At 44.9% G+C, this 27,181-nt stretch overlaps 2 protein-coding genes across 10 annotated transcripts in view; both read left to right on the forward strand.

Annotated features, from left to right (window-relative positions):
* SLC6A17 (solute carrier family 6 member 17) overlaps positions 1-27,181 on the forward strand; it is a 151,837-nt gene that overhangs the window by 55,700 nt on the left and 68,956 nt on the right. The window lies entirely within an intron of this gene.
* Positions 1-27,181, forward strand: part of KCNC4 (potassium voltage-gated channel subfamily C member 4) — a 60,411-nt gene that overhangs the window by 11,355 nt on the left and 21,875 nt on the right. For 3 of the 9 annotated variants that reach the window (XM_083745196.1, XM_083745199.1, XM_083745200.1), the window contains exons 2-3: positions 3-942; positions 4,855-5,040. In XM_083745196.1, the coding sequence (XP_083601322.1) occupies positions 3-942; positions 4,855-5,040 (1,126 nt within the window). Of the gene's footprint in view, positions 1-2; positions 943-4,854; positions 5,041-14,486; positions 14,600-18,980; positions 20,134-27,181 lie in introns of those variants that run through there. The other 6 variants (XM_083745202.1, XM_083745197.1, XM_083745198.1 and 3 more) reach the window with 6 other exon arrangements.

A 27,181-nucleotide genomic window follows, 5' to 3' on the forward strand; every position in this document is an offset into this window, starting at 1 on the left:
AGATAATTGCTTTTGCCTCGCTTTTTTTCATTCTGGCCTCCATAACAACCTTTTGCCTGGAGACGCACGAAGCCTTCATCATAGATGTTAACGTGACTGAAACACTGGTGACGGGCAACACAACCGAGACCTTTGTGATGCGAAAGCTGGAGACGGAACCCATCCTCACCTATGTTGAGGGAGTCTGCGTCCTGTGGTTCACTCTGGAGTTCCTAGTGCGCATTGTGTGCTGCCCAGATAAATTGATCTTCATCAAGAACCTTCTTAACATCATAGACTTTGTAGCCATCTTGCCCTTTTATCTGGAGGTGGGACTCAGCGGCCTATCATCCAAAGCTGCACGGGATGTGCTGGGCTTCCTGAGGGTAGTACGTTTTGTTCGGATCCTGCGGATCTTCAAGTTGACACGCCATTTTGTGGGGCTTCGGGTACTGGGCCATACACTTCGGGCCAGTACCAATGAGTTCCTCCTCCTAATCATCTTCCTGGCTCTGGGGGTTTTGATCTTTGCCACCATGATTTACTACGCTGAAAGGATTGGAGCCAAGCCATCTGATCCGAGTGGAAGTGAGCACACCCACTTTAAGAATATTCCCATTGGATTCTGGTGGGCAGTGGTGACCATGACCACATTGGGCTATGGCGACATGTACCCCAAAACCTGGTCGGGCATGCTGGTGGGGGCTCTATGTGCACTGGCAGGGGTGCTTACCATTGCCATGCCTGTCCCAGTTATTGTCAACAATTTTGGAATGTATTATTCATTGGCGATGGCCAAGCAGAAGCTGCCAAAGAAGAAAAAGAAGCACATACCTCGCCCACCACCGCTTGACTCACCAACGTACTGCAAGTCAGAAGGCAACTCGCCCCGCAACAGCATTCAGAGTTATAACAGCCCTCCGGCAGCTGCAACGGCAGGGGTGATGGAGAGAAAAAGATCAGGTGAGGTGCAAGATCCTGGGCTGAACTAAAGCCAGAGAGAGAAAAATTGGTGGTAGGAGATTAGAAGCAGCTAAACACCTTGCAGAGACTAAACAGGTAGATTCTCCATCATGTATGTTCCTCCATTAGGCCATTCATATCATGATGCTGAATTCATAGTTAAAACAGAGGTTGGCTTTGAACAATTCTCTCAGCACGTCCCTCTATTAAATGTTCCCTTTTGTGTTTATGGATCAGGGTAATTGGATATGTTTAGCCAAAGCTTCTGACTTGGTCAACATGTCAGCATGGTCTCATTGTACCAGCTGGATCTTGAGCCAAATTCTCTACTTTGATGTAAATGAGAAGTAGCTTTATTCACTGAATGACTTTGTTCTTAATATCTAATGGCTCCATGTAGCATCGAAATTAGCAAGTGTTTGCTGTGGGGGACAGAGATGCGTTATGATCAATGATCAAAGACATTATGATACATTTTCACCAATGGCCTGCTTGCACTATTTATTTAATAAATTTATTTTATTAATTGGTTAAATTTCTATACTGCCCTTCATCTAAGGATCAGAGGGTGGTTTACAATATAAAAAACCAAAAATATGTAACATAGTAACATACAAAAACAATAACCCTGCCCCCATAGTTTAAAAGGCCATAAATTATTTAATTAGCTGAAGGCCTGAGAGAAGATATACATCAAAGGTGCCAGGTGAGCTTCCCTTGGGAGAGCACTCCACAAACAGGGGGCCACCACAGAAAAGGCCCATTCTCAACTGGAGAGGACACACAAAGAAGGGCTAATCTTCCAAGTGCCAAATCACAAACAGAAATCCCTGAGCTGCTGAAGAGAGTGAATCCTCAGCATAACTACTCTCATATCTCAGTGTCCAAAACCACTCGGTATCGTGTGAAACACAAGGGAAAAGTACCTTACATGGATCACTGCAAGGGGCAGTATTGGCATGCCTCTCTCAGGGGAGTTGTGCAAGCTTCTCCTTTGGACATTACACCAAGGGTGTCCTCCTTTTTGAACCTGTGGGGACCCTGATCTGGATCATGCCCTGATGGCAGGGGCAGGGGCAGAGGGGAGAGCTAAGCTGTTCCCTTTATGCTGTTTTCCAGTGGAAAATCACCCCTCCCAGCTGCTATTTGTCCCCCGAAGCTGCTATTTGCTGCTGTTAATAGTGCAGAAAGATTCCACAGAGAAACTGGGGGGTGGGGGTGGGAGGCATAACAATCCCCTGTTCATGGTACTTCCCATGACTGCTTTGAACCATGGGATTCAAATAGGTTAAGCAGTTTGTGCAGTTTGACCATGTAAAAGCAAAAGAAGATGCCACTTGACCTTTTCTGCAGCAACAAGTATTGATAAAGGGTGCTCTTCAACACCCCAGAGTCAGCCAAGTAGCCCTTGATATATGTCATGCGTGTGGAAAGCTTGTGAACATGACAGGCAGGTGATTTGTTTCTGATTGTTGCAGTGCTTTCCCCTTTCAGCAGCTGGCACTTGTTGTTAAGCGAGGCATAGTTGCTGCCCAGGGCTGTGGCTCTCTAAGGGATTCCTCTTGCAGGCTCCTGTCTAGCAGTCGGGAGTGCTCTGGGACCTCTGTGACGATCCTAAGTGTACAGCACCACTTAAAGGGGATATGAGAGAGAGAGAGAGAGAGAGAGAGAGAGAGAGAGAGAGCTTTATTGTCCTTTGCCACAACAGAGGCAAGAATTTGCATGCAAGAGCCTTCCAGTAAATGAATCCTAAAGAAACTGAGGTGGACATGTGCCCATGCACATGTCCACAGGCATGAATGGAACTCAGAAGAGCATTGATAACAGTAGAACTCGAGCATCTAACACCCACTGAGGATCTGCCTTGAATAGATTCTCTCTAGATTTAGTAATAACAAAGGGCTTTCAGACACAGGTCTCAGGAGGATGTCCTTGGCTCACCCTCCGCATCACTGCTAGCAGGAAGCCAGCCTCTCAATTTTCTTCTTAAGATTTCCCACCTTGTTAGTGGCCAGATAATGCTTTTAGGCTGGCCTGTCAAAGAGGCTCAATGGCAGGCTGATTGGGCCATTCTCAAGTGCCAGTCTTGCCACCCAGATGAAGGAAGCTGTCCGGATATGCAAGCTCTGTTATTGGCAGAAAGTTGGACCAGGTATGACATAACTGGCACTAACTGGCCTTCTTGAGGAATCCAAGAATGTCAGAGCATGGTGGTTGAGCAGCTCACTTGGTTCCTTCAGACTGTGGCATTGGTATGAGGTAATGAGTAGCACACCTGTCTATGAACTGGAACAGGGCTGTAGGGACGGAATGTAACCAGAGGCATCTCATACGAGGCTTATCAAGTACCTGATACAGTAAGCTGCTTGCAGGAGACTCCAGTTTCTGTAGAAACCATAGAGCCATTGCCATAGCAGTAACATTTGCTATATTGGCAGGCAGTTTCTGCAAGCGCTCTCTCTTTCTGCAGAGTTATGGGGAGGAGTTTAATGTAGCACTCAGCAGATTGCTCCATCAGTGCAAGCATTTATATTTGCCTAATGGAACCATCTGCCCTCTCCTCTCCTTGTGCCCTATTCTGGGGGTTCTAAACCCACAAACCAATTGGGAATGTGGGGCATGTGAGGGCAGAGAAGGGTGATGGGGAAGATGCCCCATTGTGCTAGTGGAAGCCATTGCATTATAGAGTCAAATCTTCCATATGCATTACATTTTCTATAGCATACAGTATTTGATAACAGTATTGGGGAGCATTTGGTATGGTATGTTTTGCAATGGCGAAAGAGCTGAATGCAGACCACCACTACCCCCAAATCTGAAAGACAAGAATTTGAGCCTAGATTGTATTGGAAGCATCCCAGGATCATGGCCAGACCATCAGATGGTATAAACTTGAAGGGAGATGGCGGGAGAAGAATGACTGCCTTGTCTCGCACAGCACTGAGGGACTTAAAGTACATGACTGAGTTGCAACTTGGTAGGTCTAACCTGTGCTGCCCATGTAGTCTCCACACTATGGCTGCTGCTTTAGCATCAAGAGAGCATTACCCTTCCCCACTCCCCTCCATACTGTGCAGCTGCCAGGTATGCCTCATCTTCTCCAAGGACCTTTGCTGTTGCGCTAATGTCCAGTTTGCATCTTCTCAGAGGCATCCTGTCAGCCACTGTGAGAATAGGATGCAGAACTAGATGGACCACTGGCCTGATCTAGCAGTCTCACCTTGCACAACAAAAACCTGCTTTTGTAATGGGACTTGTGGCTTCTCTTCTTCCCCTCCAACCCCTTGCACATATCCCCAAATCTGCACCAGAGCAGATTTTGTGGGAACCTGGGAGAGAAGTGCAGGGGAGAAAAGGAAGGAGAAGCCCTGCTGCAAGCATGGATGCGCTGGTTATGCTATGTTGGCTCTTTCAGTAGCATATGCCTAACATTTTCCAGCAAAGTGAAGATTTACTTCAGATTCACTGCCTCTTTTTTTCTCTACAGAACTCCTCAGTTTGCAAGGTGAAAGAAGAGCTGAGGGACAAAAACCTCCCTGCCCCAATTTATTGCATTTATATCCCATATTTTTCTCCAAGGAGCTTGAGGTGGTGTACATAGTTCTCCCTCAGTTAAATCCCACAGCAACGCTGTGAGATAGGTTGTGAGGCAATGACTGGCCCAAGGTCACCCAGTCAGCTTTATGGCTGAATGGGGATTTGAACCCTAGTCTCCCAGGTCCTAGTCTGACACTAACCACTAGGCCCGCCCGCCCATTGCTTCACACACTGTGGGGAGCGAACTCTCACTGAGCCTGTCAGAAGGTTTTCCAGAACCTTCTGTGTTTTTTGCTTCTTTGCCAAGCAGGTACAGATCCAGTCTCCTCTCCCCCGAAACACTTACCTCTTTGCCTATTCTTTCTCCTTTCCAAGATACCAAGCAGAACGGCGATGCCAACGTGGTGCTGTCAGACGAGGAGCAGCCTCTTTCGCCGCCTCACGAGGAGAACCAGCCCATGAGGCGCTCCAGTACCAGGGACAAAAACAAGAAAGCAGCTACCTGCTTTCTTCTGAGTGCTGGAGATTTCTCTTCCACTGCTGATGGTGGCATCCGGAAAGGTATGAAGGAGACCTAGAGGCAAGCGCCGGTGGATGGAAGGGAGGTTGTGGACGAAAGAAACATGAGGCAGGAATCCCAGCTGGGCTGCTTTGCAGTCTTTGTCACAGCTGAAAAGGGAAGAAAATACTGCTTTTTAAAGAAGCCCACAGCCCTTCATGCTCTTTTCCTGCCTGTGATAGAGTTGCCAGGTTGGGACTTGGAGGACGTTTATATAAGTCTCCCAGTGAAGCAGTAAACAAAGGTCGCATCCACCCCATGTATTTAACCACTTTAGCAGTCACAGCTTACCTCCAAAAGCACCCTGGGAACTGTAATTTGCTAAGTGTGCTGGGAATTGTAGCTTTGTGAGGGGTCTCCTCTCATCACCCATCATGAAATGCAGTTCCCAGGATGCCTTGGGTGGGGGGAGGCACATCTGTTAAAATATCCTAAGAGTGATTCAGAAAATGGCATGGATGTGACCAGGGCAGCCATGACATCTCCTTCCCTCTACCTTCTTGGTCCTGTCAACAACCCTCCTCTGACACCTGCTGTGGCAAGCAAGACTCCAGGTATGGTTGGGAAGAGGATGGAGGGCAAGATCAGGGAGGTAATGCATGAGAGAAGCTGTGGCTGTCTTGCCCCTCACGGCAACAAGAGATTTCAAGGCATATGAACACTCGGGCTGCGGCTCCGTTTGCCCACAAGAAGCAATACTCTCCTCTTACATTCAAGCATCAGAACTATCTTTAACCAAAGTCACACCTGGTTTGTGCTTCTGTTCCATCTCCAACTATTTAGGCTATGTAGCTGATGTCCTTGGAGCAGATTTGTCAAGGTGTTCAGGCTGGGTTTCATAACCTTCCACCTCACCTACTTTCTTTCAATTTTCATCAGACTTTGAGAGTGGCTGTATTTGATTTTACTCTTCTTCATTTCTTCATCCATCTGCCCCACCATATGTCTGGACCAGAGCCCCTCTAGAGATGGTCCTTCACAGTTTCTTTCCTCATGGTTTGTTGCCCCTTGTTCTTCCTTGATGTCGCTTTAACTACTCTTTGTGCAATGCTTGCCTCTGTGTGCTTCCTCTTCTTTGACCGTAGGCTGTTATTTTGGTTAACAGCTATTTTACATGCTGAAGAGGCCCAAATAACGCCTATGTACTCTTACATTTGCATTGAAGTGTGAAAAAATATCAGGTTGCACACAGCCTCCATCTCTGAGGGAATATAGAAACCGTTGGAGCTGTATAATGTCATGAAAAACAAACAAATAAAATGAGGTGTCTGCTTGTAGGGCAGAGTACGTGGATGCATAGGTAGAAAGAAGAGAAACAGTGAAAATGGAGGAGAAATGAGACAATAGGGTGAGGACATTGAGAGAGATACATACACACAAATATAGGCAATAGTTCTGGAAAGTGAGTAGCTGCTTAACTGTGGTATCAAATTTCACATGGGGGGGGGTGTCCTTAGAATTGTTACATTAATCACAAAATTTCCAGATCCACCAAGCGTCTCCATTTTCCAGGGACAGTCCAGGATTTACAGAAGCCACCCTGGTTTCTGATCTGATCCCAGAATATCTTGCTTCTCCTTAGAACGTCCCTATTTTCATAGGAGAAATGTTGGAGGGTATGGAGTTATCTAACCCCCAAGCCATCTGAAGGACACTTTCTTGCATCTGTCCCTTACATCTTTCTTTCAGATTTGCCTTTGCATAGAGACTCAGGTTAAATGCATTTATCTGATTCCCTTCCACTTTATCTATTAAGTCCATCTACCTGTTTAGTTAACTTCCTCCAGTCTCTGCTCTATTTATGCCTGCCAGCCTTTATTCCAAATGGCTTTTTAATATCCCTTCTCAGCAATAAAGGCATATTTTTCTCTGATTTACAACTCTTGTCCTTGTTAATATCCTATGAGTTGAGAGCATTTGAGCTCTGATTTACACTAGCAAGCATAGGAGAACAGTGGATAGATTTTTAAAAAAGAGAAGCAGTTCACAGTAACTAGCCTGGGTAAGTTTATTGATTTCAATAACACCAGCAGTCAGCAGCTATTGGCAGTACTTTTAAGACAGACACATTTGAGAAAACATAATCAAATAAGGCTGAGTCATTAGTATGAGCAGTTCTGCTGGCTCTGTGCCTCTTTGTTGAGAACTGAAAAGCAAGCCATAGCTCAAGGACAGGGAGCCTGTGGCCCTAGTCTTGTTGCTAGACTACAGCTCCCATCTTTCATGATCACTGGCAAAGTCCAACAACCACTGGGGCCCCCCACAACTTTCCCCTCCCTTCCCAGCCGCTTAGATTTGAAGCCTTGTCAACACGCAGAAGCAGTCACACTCTGGGGAATGGCTTCGACCGGCCAGCTAAGCCAGGTGTTGGTAGCCAATGGGTCTCAAACCCTTGGTAAGTTAGGGACTTCCTCTGCATGTGAAGAAAGGCTCCAGCAGATGGAGTGGACAAGACCAATAGTGGATCCAATGGTCAGGGAAGCTGTATTTGCATGTCCACCTTGGAACGTTGTTCATCTAGGGCAGCGGTTCTCAACCTGTGGGTCCCCAGATGTTGTTGGACTACAACTTCCATCATCCCTGACCTCTGGCCAGATGTTGTTGTACTACAACTCCCATCATCCCTGAGCTCAACCCACAGGTTGAGAAAGGCTGATCTAGGAGAAGGAAAGCTCTGACCCTAAACCTCCACTGCCTTGCAGATCATCTTTAAGAAAAGGCTAAGGAGCAAACCCTTCACAAATCTGGAGTGGGATCACCAGATACTGCTTCAGTATCTTCTCATCCCTGTCTCCAAATCTGCAGGTCAGCCTGTCCTGTTCCTGTCTGACCTATGAAGTTGACAGGGACCAGTATGGGGTGTGTAGCCTTCAGAGGTAGCATCCCACAGTGAACACTTGGGCTTGTCCCAAGAGGAAAGGATAGGTATCTGTCTCAGGAAACATCTAGCTGCATTCTCCAGTGCTCAGCTGGGGACATGAGAAGCTGGTACTGGTGCCACCTGCAAAGAAGTAGCAGAGGAGTTTCCATGCTTTCATAGCATGGTGAGGTGAGCATCAACAAGGTTCATTTGGGACTGGTATCCAGATGAGGATTAAGAAGGGTATTTTGAGCAGGCTGTTTAGATCATGACATGTTTCTGTTGCTAGCTTATAACAGTCTAGTTGCCCCTACTCATCATCTGGAAAGGCCCTAACTATGGGATTTGTGGATTTTATATATTAACACACTCTCTCTCTCTCTCTCTCTCTCTATATATATATATAGAGAGAGAGAGAGAGAGAGAGAGAGAGAGTGTTATATATTAATTATATATTATATTTTAACTATATTTAAAATGCAGATGATCAAACCACATATGAGATATTTACATTTGATGTACAATGTAAATCACACCTTTGTTTCTGTGAGTGTAGTGGGTCTCTGCTGCAAGAAAGGATAATTTAAAAGCATACTGAGGGTCTTGGATTCAGTCCATGACGGGTCTCCTGTGCTTGTAAATAGTTCTGCAGAACCAGGAGTTATATTGGGTGCTGCTTCTTACAGCAGCAGAAGACTGTGGGCTGCTATTGATTCTGACAGTCCTCAGCTGAGCTCAATGGTGTATGTCTAAGTGCACATACATGGATGTGGAAGTGAGTAATTGATCATGAGGCAATGCAACTCATTTCATGTCTCTTTCTCCAGCATTAACGTATGCCCATAAATCTGTGTGCTTCTGTGCGATGAGTGCCTGCACGCCGAACCTATGAAGTATTGTGATACCAAAGAATGATCTCAGCTCCCTTCCTGGTGGCCCAGATCTCTTTGTGAAATGCCTTCACGCAGTTCCCTGGCAACAAACAAAACCCATTTTTAACCACTTAGGGTGACTTCAACCAGCCTCTGTGTGCATTGCTGGAAAAGCTGCCTGTCTAGTTAAGCTGCACTCATAGCAATTAGCAGAGCAAACAAAGCAACAACAAAAACACCTTCTCACAACCATCTATTGCTTGGCAAATTTTCTTATAGTTGTTTCAGAAGTAGCTCTGGATCATGTGCTTTTTTGATATCAGTTGCCTATGTTTGGACAGGAGTTTCACTTGCTCCTTCTTGACACAGATATCAAGAGAGAAAATGCAAATAAGTGCAGTCTGGTACAGTATAAGTGTATTCCAACACCATACGGCTTTTTGGTTCTGGCATTTCCAGGTCGATGCAGGTTGGTTGTGAATTGGAGTCATGGAATTACAGAATTGGAAGGGACCACGAGGGTCATCTAGTCCAACCCCCTGCAATGCAGGAATTTCAGCTAAAGCAACCATGACAGATGGCCACCCAACCTCTGCTTAAAAACCTCCAAGGAAGGAGAGTCCACCACCTCTCAAGGGAGTCTGTTCCACTGTGGAACAGCTCTTACTATCAAAAAGTTCTTCTTGATGTTTAGTTGGAATCTCCTGTCTTGTAACTTGAATCCATGGGTCCCTCAACCATTCCTCATAAGGCTTGGTTTCCAGACCTGTTATCATCTTGGTTGCCCTCCTCTGCACACATTCCAGCTTGTCAATGTCCTCCTTAAAGGGTGGTGCCCAGAACGGGCCACAGTATTCTAGGTGTGGTCTATTACTACCTTTGACTGGGACACTATACTTCTATTGATGCATCCTAGAATAGCATTCATTTTTTTGTTTTTTTGCTGCTGCTGCATCACATTGTTGATTTGTGTTAAGTTTGTTGTCTTCCAAGGCCCCTGGATCCCTTTCACATGTACTACTGGCAAGGTGTCCCTCATCTTGTATTTGTGCAGCTGGTTCTTCCTGCCTAAGTGCAGAACCTGACATTTGTCCCTATTGAAATTCATTTTGTTAGTTTTGTTAGTTTGATGGCATCCATTTCAAAACTAGGTCATACCATGGAAATAGCACAACTGCAAGCACAGTCTGAAGCAGGACTGGGAAACCTGTGGCCCTCCAGATGTTGTTGAACTACAACTCCCATCATCCCTGATTGTTGGCCACACTGGCTGAGGCTGATGGGAGTTGGAGTCCACAGCATCTAGAGGACCACAAATCCCCCACCCCTGGGTCCAAAGGCTTGTGGAGATATAACTATGACAGTGGCTGGTGTATGCCAGCATAAGGTATACAATTTGAAGTGAGCCTATTTTTTAAAAAAGGATAGCTGTCTTTTCAAAACACCTGCTCCATTTGCTTCCCACGCTAACAGTTTAGCTTATGAAAGCTGAACTTATGCCATGGAGAGCTATTGTTTGGACACAGCTTTAGGCACAAAAATTGAGCTGCCAACCTTTTATTCTGATTATTACTTCCCATCTATGCTGTGTAAAATGGAAATGCCTAAGAGGCTGGGCTCTGTCATGCTACACATCCCCTCCTTCTACACCCTCCCTCTTCCCCCACTGCTCTCTTTGCCCATCCTCCTCTCCTGCCTACTCTCAAACAAACACACAAATATTGTACTGCTGATACTTATTACCATTGCAAAGTACAGTACAGACACAAACAAACAGCAGGACACTTAAGGCTGCCACAGGGCAGACAGGTGAGAATGTGGCACAGGGGATGCCTCTCCTTTTGCTGCCTTGCAATGGTAGTCAAACCTGCTGCCCCTGTGATGCCTCTTAGCTATCTCATACAATCCTAGAGCTGGAAGGGAGCCTGAGGATCATATAGTCCAAGCTCTTGCAATGCAGGAATATGCAGCAGTCAGGGATTGAACCTGCAACCTTGGCATTGTCAGCAACAAGCTCTAACCAACTGAGTTATCCTGTTATCTTGGACTGCAGCTCCCACCAACCTCAGTTAGCATGGACATGTTGGCTGTGGCTTATGGGAGCTTTAGTCCAAAGCATTTGGAGGGGACCACGTTGGTGCAGACTGATCAAGGATTTCTAGACGGCCTGAGCCAGAAGATTCCTCAGCTTCTGCTTTCTAGCTGCACACATCCCTTTAACATCAAATGGAAATCATTCTCGGATGTGGCTGAGCTTCCTGTTTCTGAAACTTGAGGAAGGTGAAAGATAGAGGCTTCCATCAGCCTGTAATTCCTGTGCTTTGGTAGCTCTGAATGAACTCTGCACTACGCCAGTGAATAATCCGCTGCTTACATCCGGCAGGATTGTCAAGCACTTGTTCCATAGGGGCATACTTGGCACTTGTGCAATTTTTAAAAATTAAGTGTATTCATTTACCTATTAAGCTTGCCATTCTCAACACTTTGTGAGTCATGCAGTAAATATGCTTAATACTGCACACTCTGTTCATTGGAGAGAAATAGGATTCAGCTGATCAGAGAAATGATACATGCTTCTTTGTCATCACTCTGGTGTATCTGAGAAGAATATCATTATTTGTAATTGGCTCAGCTGCATAGCACCCCGATGTGGAATAAGGCCAATTTTGCAAGTCAGAAGTCACACAAGCATGCATTTGAGGGATTGGGTGCACTACAGGTGATCAAATCCAAAGGAGGGTGTGGCATTTGGAACCTTAACAGTTATGCAGGTCAAATTGCACTTGCTGAAATGCTATCAAGGTACACTCAGGGCTTTTTCACCCATTGGGCAAAAACGGTCCACCACAGGTGTGCACAAGAGTGCAATCTGATCAGATGTGGGAGGTGAAATAGCATCCTTGATTAATTTAATTTTAATATAATTGTAGGAGGTGTAGTTTGCCCAATCATATTTAAATAATCAACTGTCAGCTTTGTTAATTCCTTCTGTTTTGTTATGACACCACCATTTGGGGTATTTTCAATAGGTTTTTTAAAGCACTACTGAGTTGAATCAGCAAATGTTTTTTTTTACCCTTGCTGAAATTTGTTTTCTTTTTTATTAGTTTCTACATTTCCATCTTTTGCTCATCCAAAAGGAATGACTTAACATCGAGGGCTGCATAAAACCCAAATAATCTATATACAGGAGCCTTATTCTGCTTCACATCTTATCACCCACATTGCTCTTGTACAGTGGCGTAGCATGGGGGGTGCAGGGGGGCCCGGCCGCACCGGGCGCAACATCTGGGGGTTAGGGTTAGGGGGCGCAAATCCACGCGTTAGGGGGCGCAAATCCATGGGTTAGGGGGTGCAAATTACTTGCCTTGCCCCGGGTGCTGACAACCCACGCTACGCCACTGCTCTTGTATACTGTGGGTCTCCTCTGTGACCAGTGGAGGTGGTACAGACTTCCAGCTCTTGATATGTAGATGCTTCTGTAGATGCCCAGTTGAGGCAAGGCATTTAGATCATGCTGCTTGCACTTTCATCTGGGTGCAGTAGCATAGAACTGATCCCCAAATGAACAATGCTGTGGACAACCCTGTGGATTGAAACATTTGGTAGCTGGTTAGCCAGAACTTTTTGCCATTTGGACATAACTCAGAAACATGGAAAGAAAAGGGTGCCGCTCAGTGAAAATCCCCTTGACCTTGGAACTTAAACAAAAATCAGTGTGACTTGAAGCTCCTGTCCAGTGCCCTGGGTTTTTTAATGCTGAACATACATAAACAAACTCCTATGCACTTTTACACACCCTCATTTCTATTAGCTGCCTTCCTACCTGCCATACCTGTGAGTTGAAAAATAGCTTTTGAGCAAGTTGCGGGGCTGGGAGGTATCCAACTTTCAGTGGTATTCAACTAAGGTGTTCCATCAGTACAAAGATTTTCCCTTGTGCAATGGAACTTCTCTCCTCTTCCTCCTGCCCCATCCATAGATCTGCACCGGAAGGTTTGGGGAACCCCAAAACAGTTTTAGGAGACCTATGGAGGCAGTAGAGAGGGCAAAGTTCTGCTGCACAAGCAGAAATCCTTGTGCTGATGGGAGTCTTTCTTAGTGCTACTTTGGACAAAGTCCTTAGTTTCATTATGTCTTGTTTTTATGCGGGGCAGTCTATTAACATAGCAAAAATGAAAATTCCCTGCTCCCTCAGAAGCTTACATTTCAATGGTTAGGGAGGACAACAAAGGAAGCAGCCGGTTGTGTTTTGTTAGAGCACCTCTGCAAAACTCACAATTCCCACCCCCAAAGTCCACCACAGACCTCCAGCTTCATACTGTGGCCTATTGGGTGCATAAAACACCTCTGCTTTTGCAGTCCCAGACAGGCAATGAAAGCAGGGAGGAAGGGGGAACCTAGAAAGTTTATCAAGGCCCTGGTAGGCCAGCATACACAGTGGTGGTTTTGTGGTCTGACATTTTGTGGAGCTGGGCTGCTGCATATGTTCCTTGATAGGTTTTTGCCAACTTGTAGAAAATTCCTGCTTAGTCTCATTTAAATGCAGGCTTCCAGATCCCCATAGATGAGTTGCAATTATCTGTTAATATAGCAGTCAAGGGTAAAATGAGGTGTGTGTGTCTGCCCTGAGGACTAGGGGTTTAGCACAGTCACAAGCAGCTTATTCGTTACTGATGAGACAGCTGTGGCCTTTGTCAGGCAGGAAGTCCAATTAAATTACCCCAATGAGCCTTCTCCTTCACCATTCCACTTCTGTGCTTGTAAAAGGTGCTTGCAGGAAACCTGAAAAGGACACTGGGATTGAAACGTATGTGGAAAATATTTTCATAGTTGTTTTCGCAGGGTCTTTGGCACTGAACAAATGAGTGGGAGCACCCAAGTGGGTTTAGGAGCCATAATTGGGCGATACATAGCCAGGTGGCTTCTGTTATTGGCTTTCTGGTGTTAGATAGCCGGGGGTCTGAATCTGATTTCTGTTTGAACAAGGACAAGCCTGTTGCTATTTGACATGGAAAATCCTCTGTGGACCAAGCATTCCTAATCAGCAAGGATAATATTGTTTCAGGCAGCGCTTATTAGAACTGACATGCAGCTCTGCTATGCAATTTTTAGACTTGGCATTATGCAACTTGGTATATAAAGCATGACTAATAGCCCTGCTGCTGTGAGAACAAAAACCAGAATTAGGGAGTGAGATACCAAGAGGCTTATTGGAAGCCTCCTCGCTGTTGATAAATCAATAGGTCTTGCTCCCCACCCTGCCCTGCTCTCCTTCTCAAGCACATAACATGTGAGGTCTGTCTGTAATATCCACACAATGGCAGTGCAAAATGTTCCTTAGAATGAGCCTCCCCAAAGAGACACAGTGAGAGGAAAATTTAAAGTTAAGAAGAAACTTCCATGGAATAAAATGGAAGGCCACAGGCACAGAGTTAAAGCCACAAAAGAGGGATTACACAACCTCCATTCCCTCATCATTGTCTTTTGGTGAAGGCTGCAATTTTAAGTTTATTTATCTGAAATGTTTTCCCCTGACACCAACGCACAAAGGTGAAAAAAGACTCAAGTGATCAAGATGTGGCCTCGAGGGGTTGCCAGACTGCAACCCAGAGAACGAGCAATTACCATTAAATGTACAGATCAAGTGAAAGACAGTGGTTGATCTTACGTTTCCCCCTTGTTGCCTTTCACTCTTCCCCCACCCCACTTACAGCACCAGCCAGGGCTACATGGATACCCCACAGGAGGCTGTGGAGTGGGGAGGGCCAACAAAAGCCAGCAGCATCTGCAGCTACTTCGCCTTCTAGTTGAGTGATCAGTTTAAAGATAAATGTTTACTTTTCAGCTATCTGGCTGCCGTAGTTTTTGCTTGCTTTGGCATCACTGTGTGGTGCAGTCTTCACAGGTCTGGGCAGTGCACAACAATCCATCACGTGTGAGACATGTGACTCAGTTTTACTGGGACCATCCGCCTTGGGTTTGCTTCTGTTTATTTTGGCAGGGATACCTTTCCTGGCATGAGAAAACTTAGTTGCCTGAATTGAGCTGAGAGCCCTGAATACTCCGCCTCTAGCTGATGTACAAAGTAAAAATGGCAAAAGTGGAATCTGCAGGTAGAGCACTTCACCGCTGTCTTGCTAGTCCGAAAGCTCTAAATCGATCTTCAGGTTCACCTACTTTTATTGAGACTTATCAGGAAGGGGAGCAAGAGAGATGTTTTTTAGGCATGCTATGCTAAACCTGCTAATTTCAAACTGTGTCCAGGCCACTGAACACGAAAGGTATTTCCTTCCCTGCTAATTTAGATGGATTAGTTCTCATCCCTTGGGAAAGGCCACACTCACCCATGCAACTGCTGATCTCCTGACCCATCCCTGGGAACAGGATGCAGCTGCCTGCAACCAATCAGCTACAAATGTGTCAAGTGACTGAGGTTTGAATGCAGAGCAGTCCCAGAGGAGCTGACCTGGGAAAGCATCTTAAGCCCATAAAACAAGAAAGACGTGCTAGTTGGGAAAGTTAATACACTTCTATACCAAGAAGGAAGTGCCTGTCCTTGGTGATGGAGTTATTCTTACACTACATAGAAAGCTCTCCCGGGTCAGTTCAGAGCAGGAAGTGGACTCAGATTTGGTGCATACGCATGCATGCATTCAGGGAAAACCTTGTGCGTAAGTGGTCTAACCCAATGACAGGGACCGTCTCCGGTTGGCTATAAAAGGAGACCAGACAAATTAATGGAGGATGAGGCTATTAGTCAAATGGTTTGATACTACCAACAGGGGTTCAGAGGCCAGTTGCTGGGGTTCATGAGCTGGAGAGTCTTGTTTGTGGGCTTCCCATAAGCACCTGGTCATCCACTGTGGGAAGAGGATTCTGGACTAGGTAGGCCTTTGATCTGATCTAGCCAGTCTCTTATGCTGTCTGCCCTCCCAATTACTATAACTAGTATTCTTCTTTTGAAGTTACATTACTTGTGCCATTGCAACTGCCACTGCAATCAAGGGGATAATGTTGGAATTCTCCTTACCTGCACTTTGACTGGGTCTGCTTGCTTTGCTTTTGTAAATCACATTTCAGTTCACATTTAAAGGCAAGCCTACCTGATTTTGCACTTTACAAACAACATGCAAACCAAAGGGCAGTCATCCTTTGAAATGTGCACTTCTCTGAATTTTGCAATGCAGTTCTCTGGCCAAGGAATATGTACAAAAATGCATATTGTTACATGCTACCGCAATCTCTGAGCAATGCAGGATTCCAGGGATTCCAGGAGTTTAAATGGGGTTCGTGTTTCCTTCAAATTGTTTGGGTGAGGGTTTTATTACATTTTTATTACATTTTTTATTACATTTTTATAAACAGACTGGAGGAAGGGGATACCTACAACATTGTGTGTGGAAATGGCACAAGTGTTTCTTTTGCTACATGTACATTTGCTTGGAATTTGCATCTTGCAACAGCTTCCAAGCATGTGGCTAAAACTACATGTGTGCATTTTTCACACATGAAAACCTGTGGCCCTCCAGTTGTTACTGGATTACAACTTCTAGCATTCCTCACCATTGCCCATGCTGGCTGGGAGTTGGAATCCAACCCAATCTGGAGGGTCACAGTTTCCCCATCTCTGGTTCACACTTTCCTCACTCTACCCCTGTAGGGAAAACATTGGGTGTGAAGCAGCCCTAGTATTTTGGAGTCTCAATATGTCAAATACTGAGTCTTAACATCAGTGTTGTCATTGCTACTAAGACCTATGAATCCAGATAGCCAGCTGAGGTACCAAAAGAGCCTCTCTGTCCTGCTGAGTGAGGAGAGGTTCCTCTTCATTTTTATAAGCAACAGCAGAATTGCGTGGGAAGCCTCTTTCCTGGTAGAGGCCCCAATAAGCTTGCAGCAAGTCCACACATTCATCACTTGATGGCTGCACACCACACGGTGCATTTTATGTGTGAAACAGCCATTGCAAATGAAACACCGTGGCAGAGACGTCAGATCACAAACACCAGAATTTTTGATCCACGAAGTTCGCACAGCCAGATGCAAATGAGAGTGTTTAGTCTTCAAGAGATGTGACATTAATGATGCATGGCTCGGTTAGTTAGAGGGTGCTAATAACACCACGGTTGCAGGTTTGATCCCCATATGGAGCAGCTGCATATTCCTGCCTTGCAGGGGGTTGGACTGAATGATCCTCAGGGTCCCTTCCAGCTCTACAGTTCTGTGATTCTTTGTGTCAATCTACCCATAGCTACTTCTGACTATGGCCAGATTAAAAGCCCATGAAAGCTTGAAGCAGAAGATACTCTATTAATGTTCATGTTCATGCACACGATTGCTGCTTTCACCCTGGTTTTGCTTAATGCCTCCCCAAAGAAGTATGACAGGCAAAATTCAGCAGAAGAAGCATTACCCAGCAAAAAGCTGCAATGATGGGGAGAGCAGCGCTTGCTGGATAGCTCTTATAAAGCTGTTAATGGCACACACTTACATCTGTAAAAAGGGTTATGAACACACTGAAAGCTATTCTTCTCATAATTGACTGTGCTGTGATATCAGTAACAGAAGGATAACCATTAGTGGATTCCAAGCAAAGACCGGCCTGGCAATTAAGGCTGTGGATGAAAAATCCAGATATTGGCATTTAATTATTGACTGAATGCCATAAAAGCTTGGGCAAGCCACTCCATTTCTCTACACCTAAGTATCTGGCTTGTAAATTGAGGGGAATCCAGGCAATAATTTCTTCTCATCCAAATAGATTCTCTGCAAGAGGCATATTCTATCTATTACTGTCTGGTTCACAGTCATTCAGAAAAGGGAGGGTAGGAGCTGTTTGTTGTAAGCGTTTTCACTTTCAATTCTCGTACCTGAAATATGATGAGAAATAGTTGCCTCAAACGGGCCCTTTTGCTAAAGATGTGCAAAATATTTCCATTTTGTTTGTTTATAGCATTGTCAAATATCAGAATTGTTTCAACATTTACTCTAAATATAAAAAAGCTATGAGAATGTTTTCAAAATTCCTACCAAAACACCACTCTGAAAGAACATGACAATTCTGTTCTATTGATGTCCCTTTGCTTTATATATCCAGCTCTACTACCTGACCAGGTCCTGCTAATATCTAATATAAGCTGCTTCAAAACAATTTATAATTAAAATAAATTCTCTCTCCTTCCTTCCTTCCTTCCTTCCTTCCTTCCTTCCTTCCTTCCTTCCTTCCTTCAATTCTTGAATCAATGGTATAGAAACTAGACCAACAGTGATTATTGATTGATATAGGCATTGTAACTGACAAGTGTCTTTCCAACTGACTTCCCAAGCAGCCTCTGCTGCAATTTACAGGAGCTCTTAAGCCCCAATTTCATTTCATTCAACTGGGGTGTGTGTGAGAGAGGGGGTGGGGTGGGGGGAGGGAGAGATATTCTGTTCATACATGACCTTTCTGTATAATTAACAAGGGGGAAAGCTTTGAAATATTGTATAATGAAATAGTCAGATGGGTAGTGCTGAAATATTCTGCTACTCAAAGTAAGGGCAATCTGACCCCTCAGTTGGCATAATTGGGATACCTGTCTAGGATGTAATCTCAGGCTGTTTGTCCTGCATATTTTTAGTGGGCTCAGTCCAGGGGGCAAATCACAGCCTAACCAGAGTGCAGAATGCAGTGCTCAAGCCACAGAGGAATCAGGTAGAGAAATTACATGCGTCCTCAGCGAAAGGCAGTGTGTTATAAGAGCATTTATTGACGTTACTTTTTTAATACCTAATATCTACAGCAGAGTTATCAAGCTCAGACAACGCCCCCAGCCCCATGCACCCCTTTTAGGCATCAAAGGGTATGTACTTTCGGCATGCATGCCTAGTACCTAGGCTGATTCAACACTGTCCTGAAGTTCCATCAAGAATAGTCACTCTGTGCAGAACTAGTGTCTTGTACAGAAATATACATGCTCCAAAATCCTTACATGAGGTCTGAAGCATGGAGTCTGTCCTGGCTTTGGACAGATGCTACTATGAAAACAATTTTTATTCATTGGAAGGTCCTACTTCTTGTCTATACAATGATAATATGGTGTTAGTAGGCATTTGTCCAGGGTCGGGGGCATACAGGTAGGGTAACAATGCTTTAACCCTCTCTGTGGTTGCTTCGGCATGGTGCTGTCAGTCTCCACTGAGCTTTTGTCTTCTCCCTCTGACTCAGCCAAGCTACCATATGTGCTGTCTGGGCAGTTTCTCCAGCCTTTAGAAGGCCGAATGACTCACCACCGCTCTTCCCTTTGAAGCACCTCTGGATTCTCCAGCGCACAGCTCTGATTTTCTCCCTTACTATGTTTTTGGTTTTTTTATAAGCCATTCATGTCTAGGAATCAATGGGAGGGAAAAAAAGTATCTAACAGTGTTTTCAGTGCCAGGTCTCTTAAATCAAAAGAGCTGAAAAGATGCCTTCCTGTCTAACCAGCCCCGAGGAAAGCTTTTGTCATGGGACACAGAGACAAGCATACACGAAGCATTGATTGGAAAACTATTTTCCCCCTTTTCTTTTCTTTTCCCCCTTTTTGGAATCTTTTGCCGGGACGGAATCTGAAAATGCTTGTTTTTGCAGGACTATTGAATCCTCAGTGACTGTCACTAGAAGCTGGGATTGGCTCGAGCAATTATCCTGTTAGAAATGTAAACTGGGAGAATGTAAGCTGGGAGGACCTTCCTGTTTGCTGTAATCCTGCTTGCTGTGTATTCAATGTGTGAAAACATCTCACGGGCATCCCAGGGTTTCTCCACACTGCCAGTGTCATCATGGGCTCTTGTCCTGTACCAGCACCTGAACTCTCTTCCATCAGCAGCAGCATCCTCTCTCTTTTTTATTGTGTTAACTGACCTGTTGGCTGGCATAGCTACTGAGCTCCACTGTAGTAAGTTAAATGGTTCCTGGACCTTGTCATAGATGGATGTTGCTAATCTTAGATAACTTTCTTGCAGGCTCCTGCAGATGCTTCAGTATGTAAGTGCCAAGCATTGTCTGCAGCAATTGTTTTTTTAGACTCTGCCGTATGTGCGCCAGACTTCTTCAATGGAAATGTTCCCTTTCTAAAAATGATATTCGTGGAATTGTTTGGGAACTGGAACCCACGAGATGTTGAGAGGAGAAGTCCTGACAAAGTAGCTTTGTGGACTATTATAACAGGAAAAAGGCAGGACTGTTAAACTGGAGAGGTCGCTATGTTGTTTCCCCCTCAGTGCTACTACTGCATCCCAGACAGTATTTAGTACTATTATCTCCTGTGCTGTACACATGCCTCTTCCTGTCGAACTGTACCTAAAAATCTTAATAAAGAGATGTGGGAGCTGAATTTTAACTTTTGGGTATTCCTGCTGTTGCCTTATTCTGGGTTACTGGGAAGGTTCAAGCCACCTAGCCGTTAGAGTGAAGTTCTACTGAGCTGCTGTGCCAGTGATATGGACTGTAATTATCTAGCCAAGAAGACTCTGATGCCCGTGGCATGGTCGTCTTCTGCATCCTGCAGCATCAGTGCAGTGCTCTTGCAGCAAAAGCGAAGGCACACACCAACTCCCTTTTGCACAGCTCACTTCATGTGTTAACCCGACTTCATAGCCTTGCTTAATTGAAAGGGCTTGCACAAGGATGTCACCGCATGCTATCTGTTTATCAGCAGCAGTGGAATTGGCTAAGTCAGCTAGCAGCCTCCCTATGGAGGCCTGAGAAGTTCCAGGCAGGGTGGTGGCGATGGGGCTGAGGTTGGTGCGATTCAGCCAAGAGGCCAAGCACAGACATGCCCCTTTTCTATTCCATCCCCCAACAATTACGTGTTTCTACATCACACGATAACTCTAACAGTTCTTCCTTCCCAAAACTCAAATCAAATATCTTTAATATGGTCAATGACCGGAAAGCAATTTATAAAGATATGACATTATAAGTAGTATTGTGCTACAAATAACAGTGGAAATATGGCGAATTCACAGAATTGGTGCTTATATTTATGACCAGGTTTCGTCATTTAAGGTTTTAAGAATTAAATTCAAATGTCACTACTGTTTATTATCGTTCCTTCGATGTTTACAATTTGAACTCCATTGCTGACATCATTGCTCGTCTTATTCTTGTTGCAATGTAACAGTACTTTGCCACAGGCCTGTTAATTTTGGGCTCTTTATCAGCTAAGAGGTGTCTGATATAGGTGTCTGTACTACGAGGTATTTTCCTCAGAATCGGTTCGATCAGCTCTTTTCTTGAGTCTCGATATAATGGGCAGTATAAGATGACATGCCCGATGGTTTCAATTTCATTCCCAAAACTATTATGCTAGATTGTTTGCATAGCTGGGGAGTCCTTATACACAGCAACCTGGATCCAGCTCCCACAGATTGCAATGCAGCGCTAGAGCTTGCTCTGTTTGTGTTAAATGCAGAGTGTCTCAGCCGGGTGGCTTAACTCTCACAAAGCCTGAGGTTGTTGAAGGAAATGGGACTGGAACTGAGGAATGTTGCTTTAAACCCAAACCCTACCCAGCCCTGCTGCTTGCCATGAACTGAGGTGAAACTGTAGCTTCAGTAACACGGGAGAGCACTCTTTTCTTGCCTGCACCTTTAATCTTACAGACACACACACAGGGGAGCGTTCTGCCACCCCCACCCTGGCACACGCTTTCTCCAGCTGCAAAAGTCCTAAGGCTACAACTGCTGCTTCTCAGCATCAGTTGCACCCTTAATGATCCAGATCAAGAGGACCCTGTGAGGAAGTGTCAGGAGGACCAAGGTGAGGACCCTAACGAAGCGCGAGTGGGTGCTGTAGTTCTAGGAATGCAGCTGGTAGCCAGAGAGATTGCCAGATCCACGAGTTCCAGAGTGTGCTGCTGTTTTTCACCTCAAGTGCCAGACCTTGACTGAGAGAAATGTCTTTCCAGCTTTCCGGCAGCAGCATCCTTCTCATCCTCTGCTGCGGGCAGGAAGGCAACAAGCTGTAGACAAGAGCCAGAACTGAGCTGTCCCTCACCTCTGATCTGAGGTCCATCTTTGGCAACAACAGTAGCAGACTGGGTTCAGCCCTTATTGTATCTCCCTGCCCTAGAGACCAAGGACCTTGGAGAGCTGCCAAGGTTCTCTGGCTGCTGGCACCAGCCCTGCTCATCTGAAGCCAAGGCCCTCAATTAAACTGGAAAGAAAAACAGCATCAAATCCTGAGCAATCCAAGCTTTGTGGCTGATGGCCAAGCCTCAATTACAGATAAAAACTCTCTGACGCACAGAGAGAAACTGTATAGTGCCCGCTGAGATGGAGAAAAGCCATTTGTAAATCAGGATGGCCTGAAAGCTGCACTGCTGGGTCCATAATGACATTGAAGGCATTGCTGGGGTGCTAATGATATTATACAGCAGGGCTTGTTTCCAAAATTGCTGCTGATCAATGTAAGCAGATGCAACTTTCGATGCCTGAGAAAAATATGGGAGCTGCTCTGTACATGGTACCAGCTTCCTCAGTGACCAAGGCACTGGTTTAAGTCCAGGTAAGTTGAAGGGCTTGTCCACATTTGAGCATTATTTAGCAATTTATCTACTTGTCTCCCGTGCAAATTAGACCAATGTAGTCCATTCCCACATGTATTTGAATGAGTACTGAAGAGCAACTTCAATCTTTCCTGTTCAGACCAGTAGGCATTCCCCTTTGTGCTTCTATCCGCCTTCTGATTTGTTGATTTCTTTATGCCAATTAAGTACTGACAGGGCATGCATGTGCACCTTGTTTTGTCTTTCTAGTCTACCCAAGACGTATGCAAAAGTGCACAGGAAATTGTAGATTTGCTTGTGCAGTTTTCTAGTTTTGTGCAAATCTGAGGAATCCAAAGAAACGTATACACAAGCTTGTGATGTGCCCCTACTAGCATGTTAGAAAAGAAATGAAAGAAACTGTAAATTCTCAGCACACAATTTTTCAGACTGCTGCCCAATATATGATTCTGGCATAGGAGTTTTTTATGTCGTTTGCTTGTGCAGTGTTCTGGTTTTGTGCAAATCTGATGGATCAAAAGAGGGAAAAAAGAAACCCCACTGGAAATCATTCCAAGCACAGCCAGAAAAGTAATGGAAGCAATGAGGATATAGCAGACATGGAAAGGGGAGTAGCATAAAGTGAAAACTAATCCACCCACCCCAAAAGAATGAAACAAATAGTCTGCAACCCTGAGTGAAGTGATTGGAAGCTTGAGTCTCCACAACTTATCTGATTACCTATATCAGGTAAACCCCAAATTTACAAGGTAAGAATTATGTTGTTGGAGGGTAATGTTATGTGGACTATACAAATTAAATGGGAATGCAAACACGCAGTAAACTCCAGTGTGGACATGCCATAAAAGCTATTTAAGTACAGAATGCTCCTCAAATGAATCTGTCATGAAACACAATCCAGCATTCAAATCCAACTTGACACCAGTGAAATAAAAGGAACATTAGAATGGCGGAGGAATCAAACCATTAACTAAGGTTAGTGACTCAAAGGATACAGCTGAAAATGCAACTGTGCATGCTTACTTATGTATATGCTTCCATTAGGCAGAATGAGGCATCTGCCTCGAGATGCTGATTTTGGATGTCAAAGGGTTACTTAATTTATTATGATTGTATGTTTCTTTTTTATTGCCAGGGGGTGGTGGAAAGGCTTGGGGGAGTTTGTGCTTCATGTGCCAAAATAACTTGATTCTGGGTACCATGTATAATCCCTGTAAGACGGTCACTGTTTGCTGCTGTTCCTCAAACAATACTGAATTGATCAAAGCTCCCTGCTTTGTATAAACAGTGCTTTTGCACCAAAACTCCACAGACTGTGCTCTTGTCTTACTGTTTCAGATTCCCTGTGCCTCTCCCTCCTGTATACCACCTGTTCCCTGAACTTTCCTGTGGCTTCTTCCTTCCTCTTCTTACTCACCCCACCCTCAAATTTCTATTTTACCTTTCACCTATCCAAACCTTCTTTAAGTTGTCAATTGTAATTGCTCATGCAAAGACTAGAAGGCCCTGGATTCGACTAGAACATGAACATTCAGAACTCTGCTGTGACCCAAAACACTCTTGGCTATACTACCAAGAGTTGCTCTGCAGAGGTTATGTTCCACCAGCTCCCTACATGACATTTTACTATTCTCGACAGATACCACTGCAAAGGAAACACATTTTTGCAATTTCATTACCAAAGGGTAAGATATTGGGAAACACTTTCAACTCTCTGTAAATATCTCATAGCCCAGCAAAATTGTACGTGCATTACTGACATCTCCATATAGACTTAGGAGCTGTCATTTGAATCTTCTCCAAATCTCTCTGCCTGCCAAATTTGATTGGCAGTGGAAGGAAACTCTTTTTACTTCCTTTATACATTTACACTTACTGCCTTCTACCAGCACTTAGGAATGCTTCTGTCAAACACAGTGAAAGCTTGTGCCGAGTGGAATTCAAATGGTTTGCCTTAAATTCCTTCTTACATAGATGAACCAACGGTGCTAGCAGGGTGGGATGTTAACAAAAAGCTAGGTTGCAACATGAACCGTGGGACTAGGCAAACACATATTTCTGGGGTAGTGATATTGTGTGTGTGTGTGTGTGTGTGTGTTTGGTTAGATTTGGGATGGGCCTAAGCATTTGTTTGGGGGAGCTGACTGTGTGTTGAAAATATTTTTATAGAGCGGGTGCTCATTACAAGATGAAACATGGTGATGATACTAAAAGGTTCTAATGTACCATGCTTAATGGCTCACTTATGATGGCCACACTGAGACAAAGAATTCCAGAGAATGCCCCATACACTGCATACTGCCTCTATATACTCAAATAAATATTTCAGCTCGGTTTATTTGCAGGTCTTACTTCCTGGAACAAGAGCCTCAAGTTCGGGTTCGATGTACCCAAACTATATGCATTCAGTGTCTAAAATATCAAGCATTCCAGTCAGGCTTTAAGGCCAGAAGGCATTCACAATGTTCTTCAGCAGCAGCTGGTAGCTACTGGGCCTGGTGGAGCATCTAATGGGGTCCCTCGAGGCCAAAGGGTCACCAGAGGGGGCCCCAACTTTTTATGGTTTTCTCCCCACCCTTCTCCTTTGCAAAGATACTGTTACACACCACCCCAATATCCCAGCAGTGTGAGATTCCAGGGATTCCAGGTGTTTACACAGGGTCCATGTTTCCTTTTGGAAATGAGGCACAGCAGAGACTGGGGTGCTGTTTCTTTACACATATATGCAACCTGAGCCTACGGTGGAGGGGTTCACAGTACGGACATCCCAGGAGGGTCTTGCTTCTCCCTTAGCTGCACTATTGGGCTCAAACTAACCTCAGCCATGGTTCAGACTCTCTCTCCAGCGTGCTTCCTTTTACAGAATGTCACATGTACCAGACATCATGCAAAAATGCCAAATCCTAAACTCAACTTTAAAACTCTACTTACTTCAAAACTCTCTTTTGTCTTCTAAACTATCTCTGAGTTGAGGCGGACCCCCCTCCCATTTGGCTTTCTTAATGGCCCATTACCTTCCCATCGACTTTTTAATGGCTCATCTCCCAGGCGATTTACCTGTCTATTCTGGCAATTGAATATGCACTAGAGCCAGGAATTACAAAGGGGTCCAGGCATTCAGCCTACCCACACAACTCAAAGCAAAATGTGGATAGGGCTCTGTCCCTGTTGACCAGGGCATCCCATGATTCTTGTAAATGTTCACTTAAGTGTGTGTATACATAAGTAGGTATTTTCTTTATGAAGATTGGGGACAGTTTTCCTTAAAAGTTCCCTCAATGCCACAAAACCCTAGAGGACAAATGGTAACTCATTGTCTTTTGGGATAAATTTGCCCCTAGACAATATCAAAGGGGAGTGTGTATAGATTTGTTAAGCAGACAAAAGTACTGATTCAACTCCCAGGGAAAGAAAGGGGACAAGCAAACTGGGCAGAAGAGGGATTAGCAGCCTTTTGAGAGTGTTCAAATTTTACAGAAATTGTTAGGAGGAGAAGGAAGGGAGGAAATAGGTGAAACCTAAAAGGTAATGGGAGCTAGCTAGCATAGGAGAGGAGATAAAAGGCCATGAGACAGACACAGAGGAAGAGAAAAGAAGAAAGCGCAGAAAGCAATGGAATGAATTCACAAACCCCAAAATAGAATCTTCACTCAGCATGCCTGGGTTTTTTGAACTTGTGAGTAGTTGCTGAATATAATGAGAACATTTTGGTAAAGAAAAGTACTTTGAAAGGGGGCTCAAAAGAGCTGATGAGACAAAGACTTTTGATCTAGGAAAACAACCCAAACCGTCATCTAACGGGATTGAATCCAAACAGATGTCAACTTTCTTTTTTATTTCTAGTCCACAGTTAAGACATATTTTCCCCCAATCAGAACTGAAAGACAGTATTTGTGTAGCCTAATCGCAAACTTGTGGCAAAGAATCAAAGAGAGAAACTGAAACCCGAGCCTAGATTGTTGTTGCCTTATGGGAGAAACATCATGCCATCAGTTTCAGTTTGGCATGGAAAGGAGAAAACTCACGGGTCGTATTCTTCAAATGCACACATGCCTGTCCAACCTCTGCTGCAAGACTTCCTATGGGAGAGAGGTCACCCAGCTTCTGGGCAATTACTTCAATTGCCGAGCTGCTGTTGCTGTGAAGATGCTTCTACTAATGTTCAACCAAAATCTGCCCTTCTGCATCATGTTCTAATCAGGGGACCACATACCAGTGGTGGACAGAGCAACACATGTAATTTTTACTTTTGTACACTAGGTTCATTGCCACACACATTTGCACAGTAGTGTCAGGTGGGGGGTGGGGCTGCACTGCCCTCCCAGCTTCCCAACACCATGGGTTGCTGCTGCTTACCAAGAGGGATGCAGGTGGCACTGTGGTCTAAACCACCGAACCTCTTGGGCTTGCCGATCCTAAGGTTGGCAGTTCAAATCTGCACTACAGGGTGAGCTCCCAGTGCTTTGCCCCAGCTCCTGCCAACCTAGCAGTTTGAAAGCATACCAGCACAAGTAGATAAATAGGTATGGCTGCGGCGGGAAGGTAAACGGTGTTTCTGTGCACTCTGGCACTTGTCATGGTGTTCCGTGTGCCAGAAGTGGTTCAGTTATGCTGGCCACATGGCCCAGAAAAGCTGTCTGCAGACAAACTCCAGGCACAGCTGTCAACCGTCTCTTATTTGGTGGGAAAGTCCCTTGTCCCAGCGCTGTGTCCCGCTGCTGTCCCTTATTGATGATGTCCCTTAAATTTCCCAGGTTTCAAAGGAAGCAGCTTCTTTCCCTTCCTCCCTGCCGGCCAGGGAGGAGGGAGGCTCCAACTGTGTTGCTTGGCTGCATTGCTCACCCAATAAGGAGTCTAAGAACGACTGGGGGGTGGAGCT

This window comes from Podarcis gaigeae (genome assembly GCF_964106915.1).
Source record: "Podarcis gaigeae genome assembly, chromosome: 6".
In the NCBI taxonomy this organism is placed as follows: Eukaryota; Metazoa; Chordata; class Lepidosauria; order Squamata; family Lacertidae; genus Podarcis; species Podarcis gaigeae.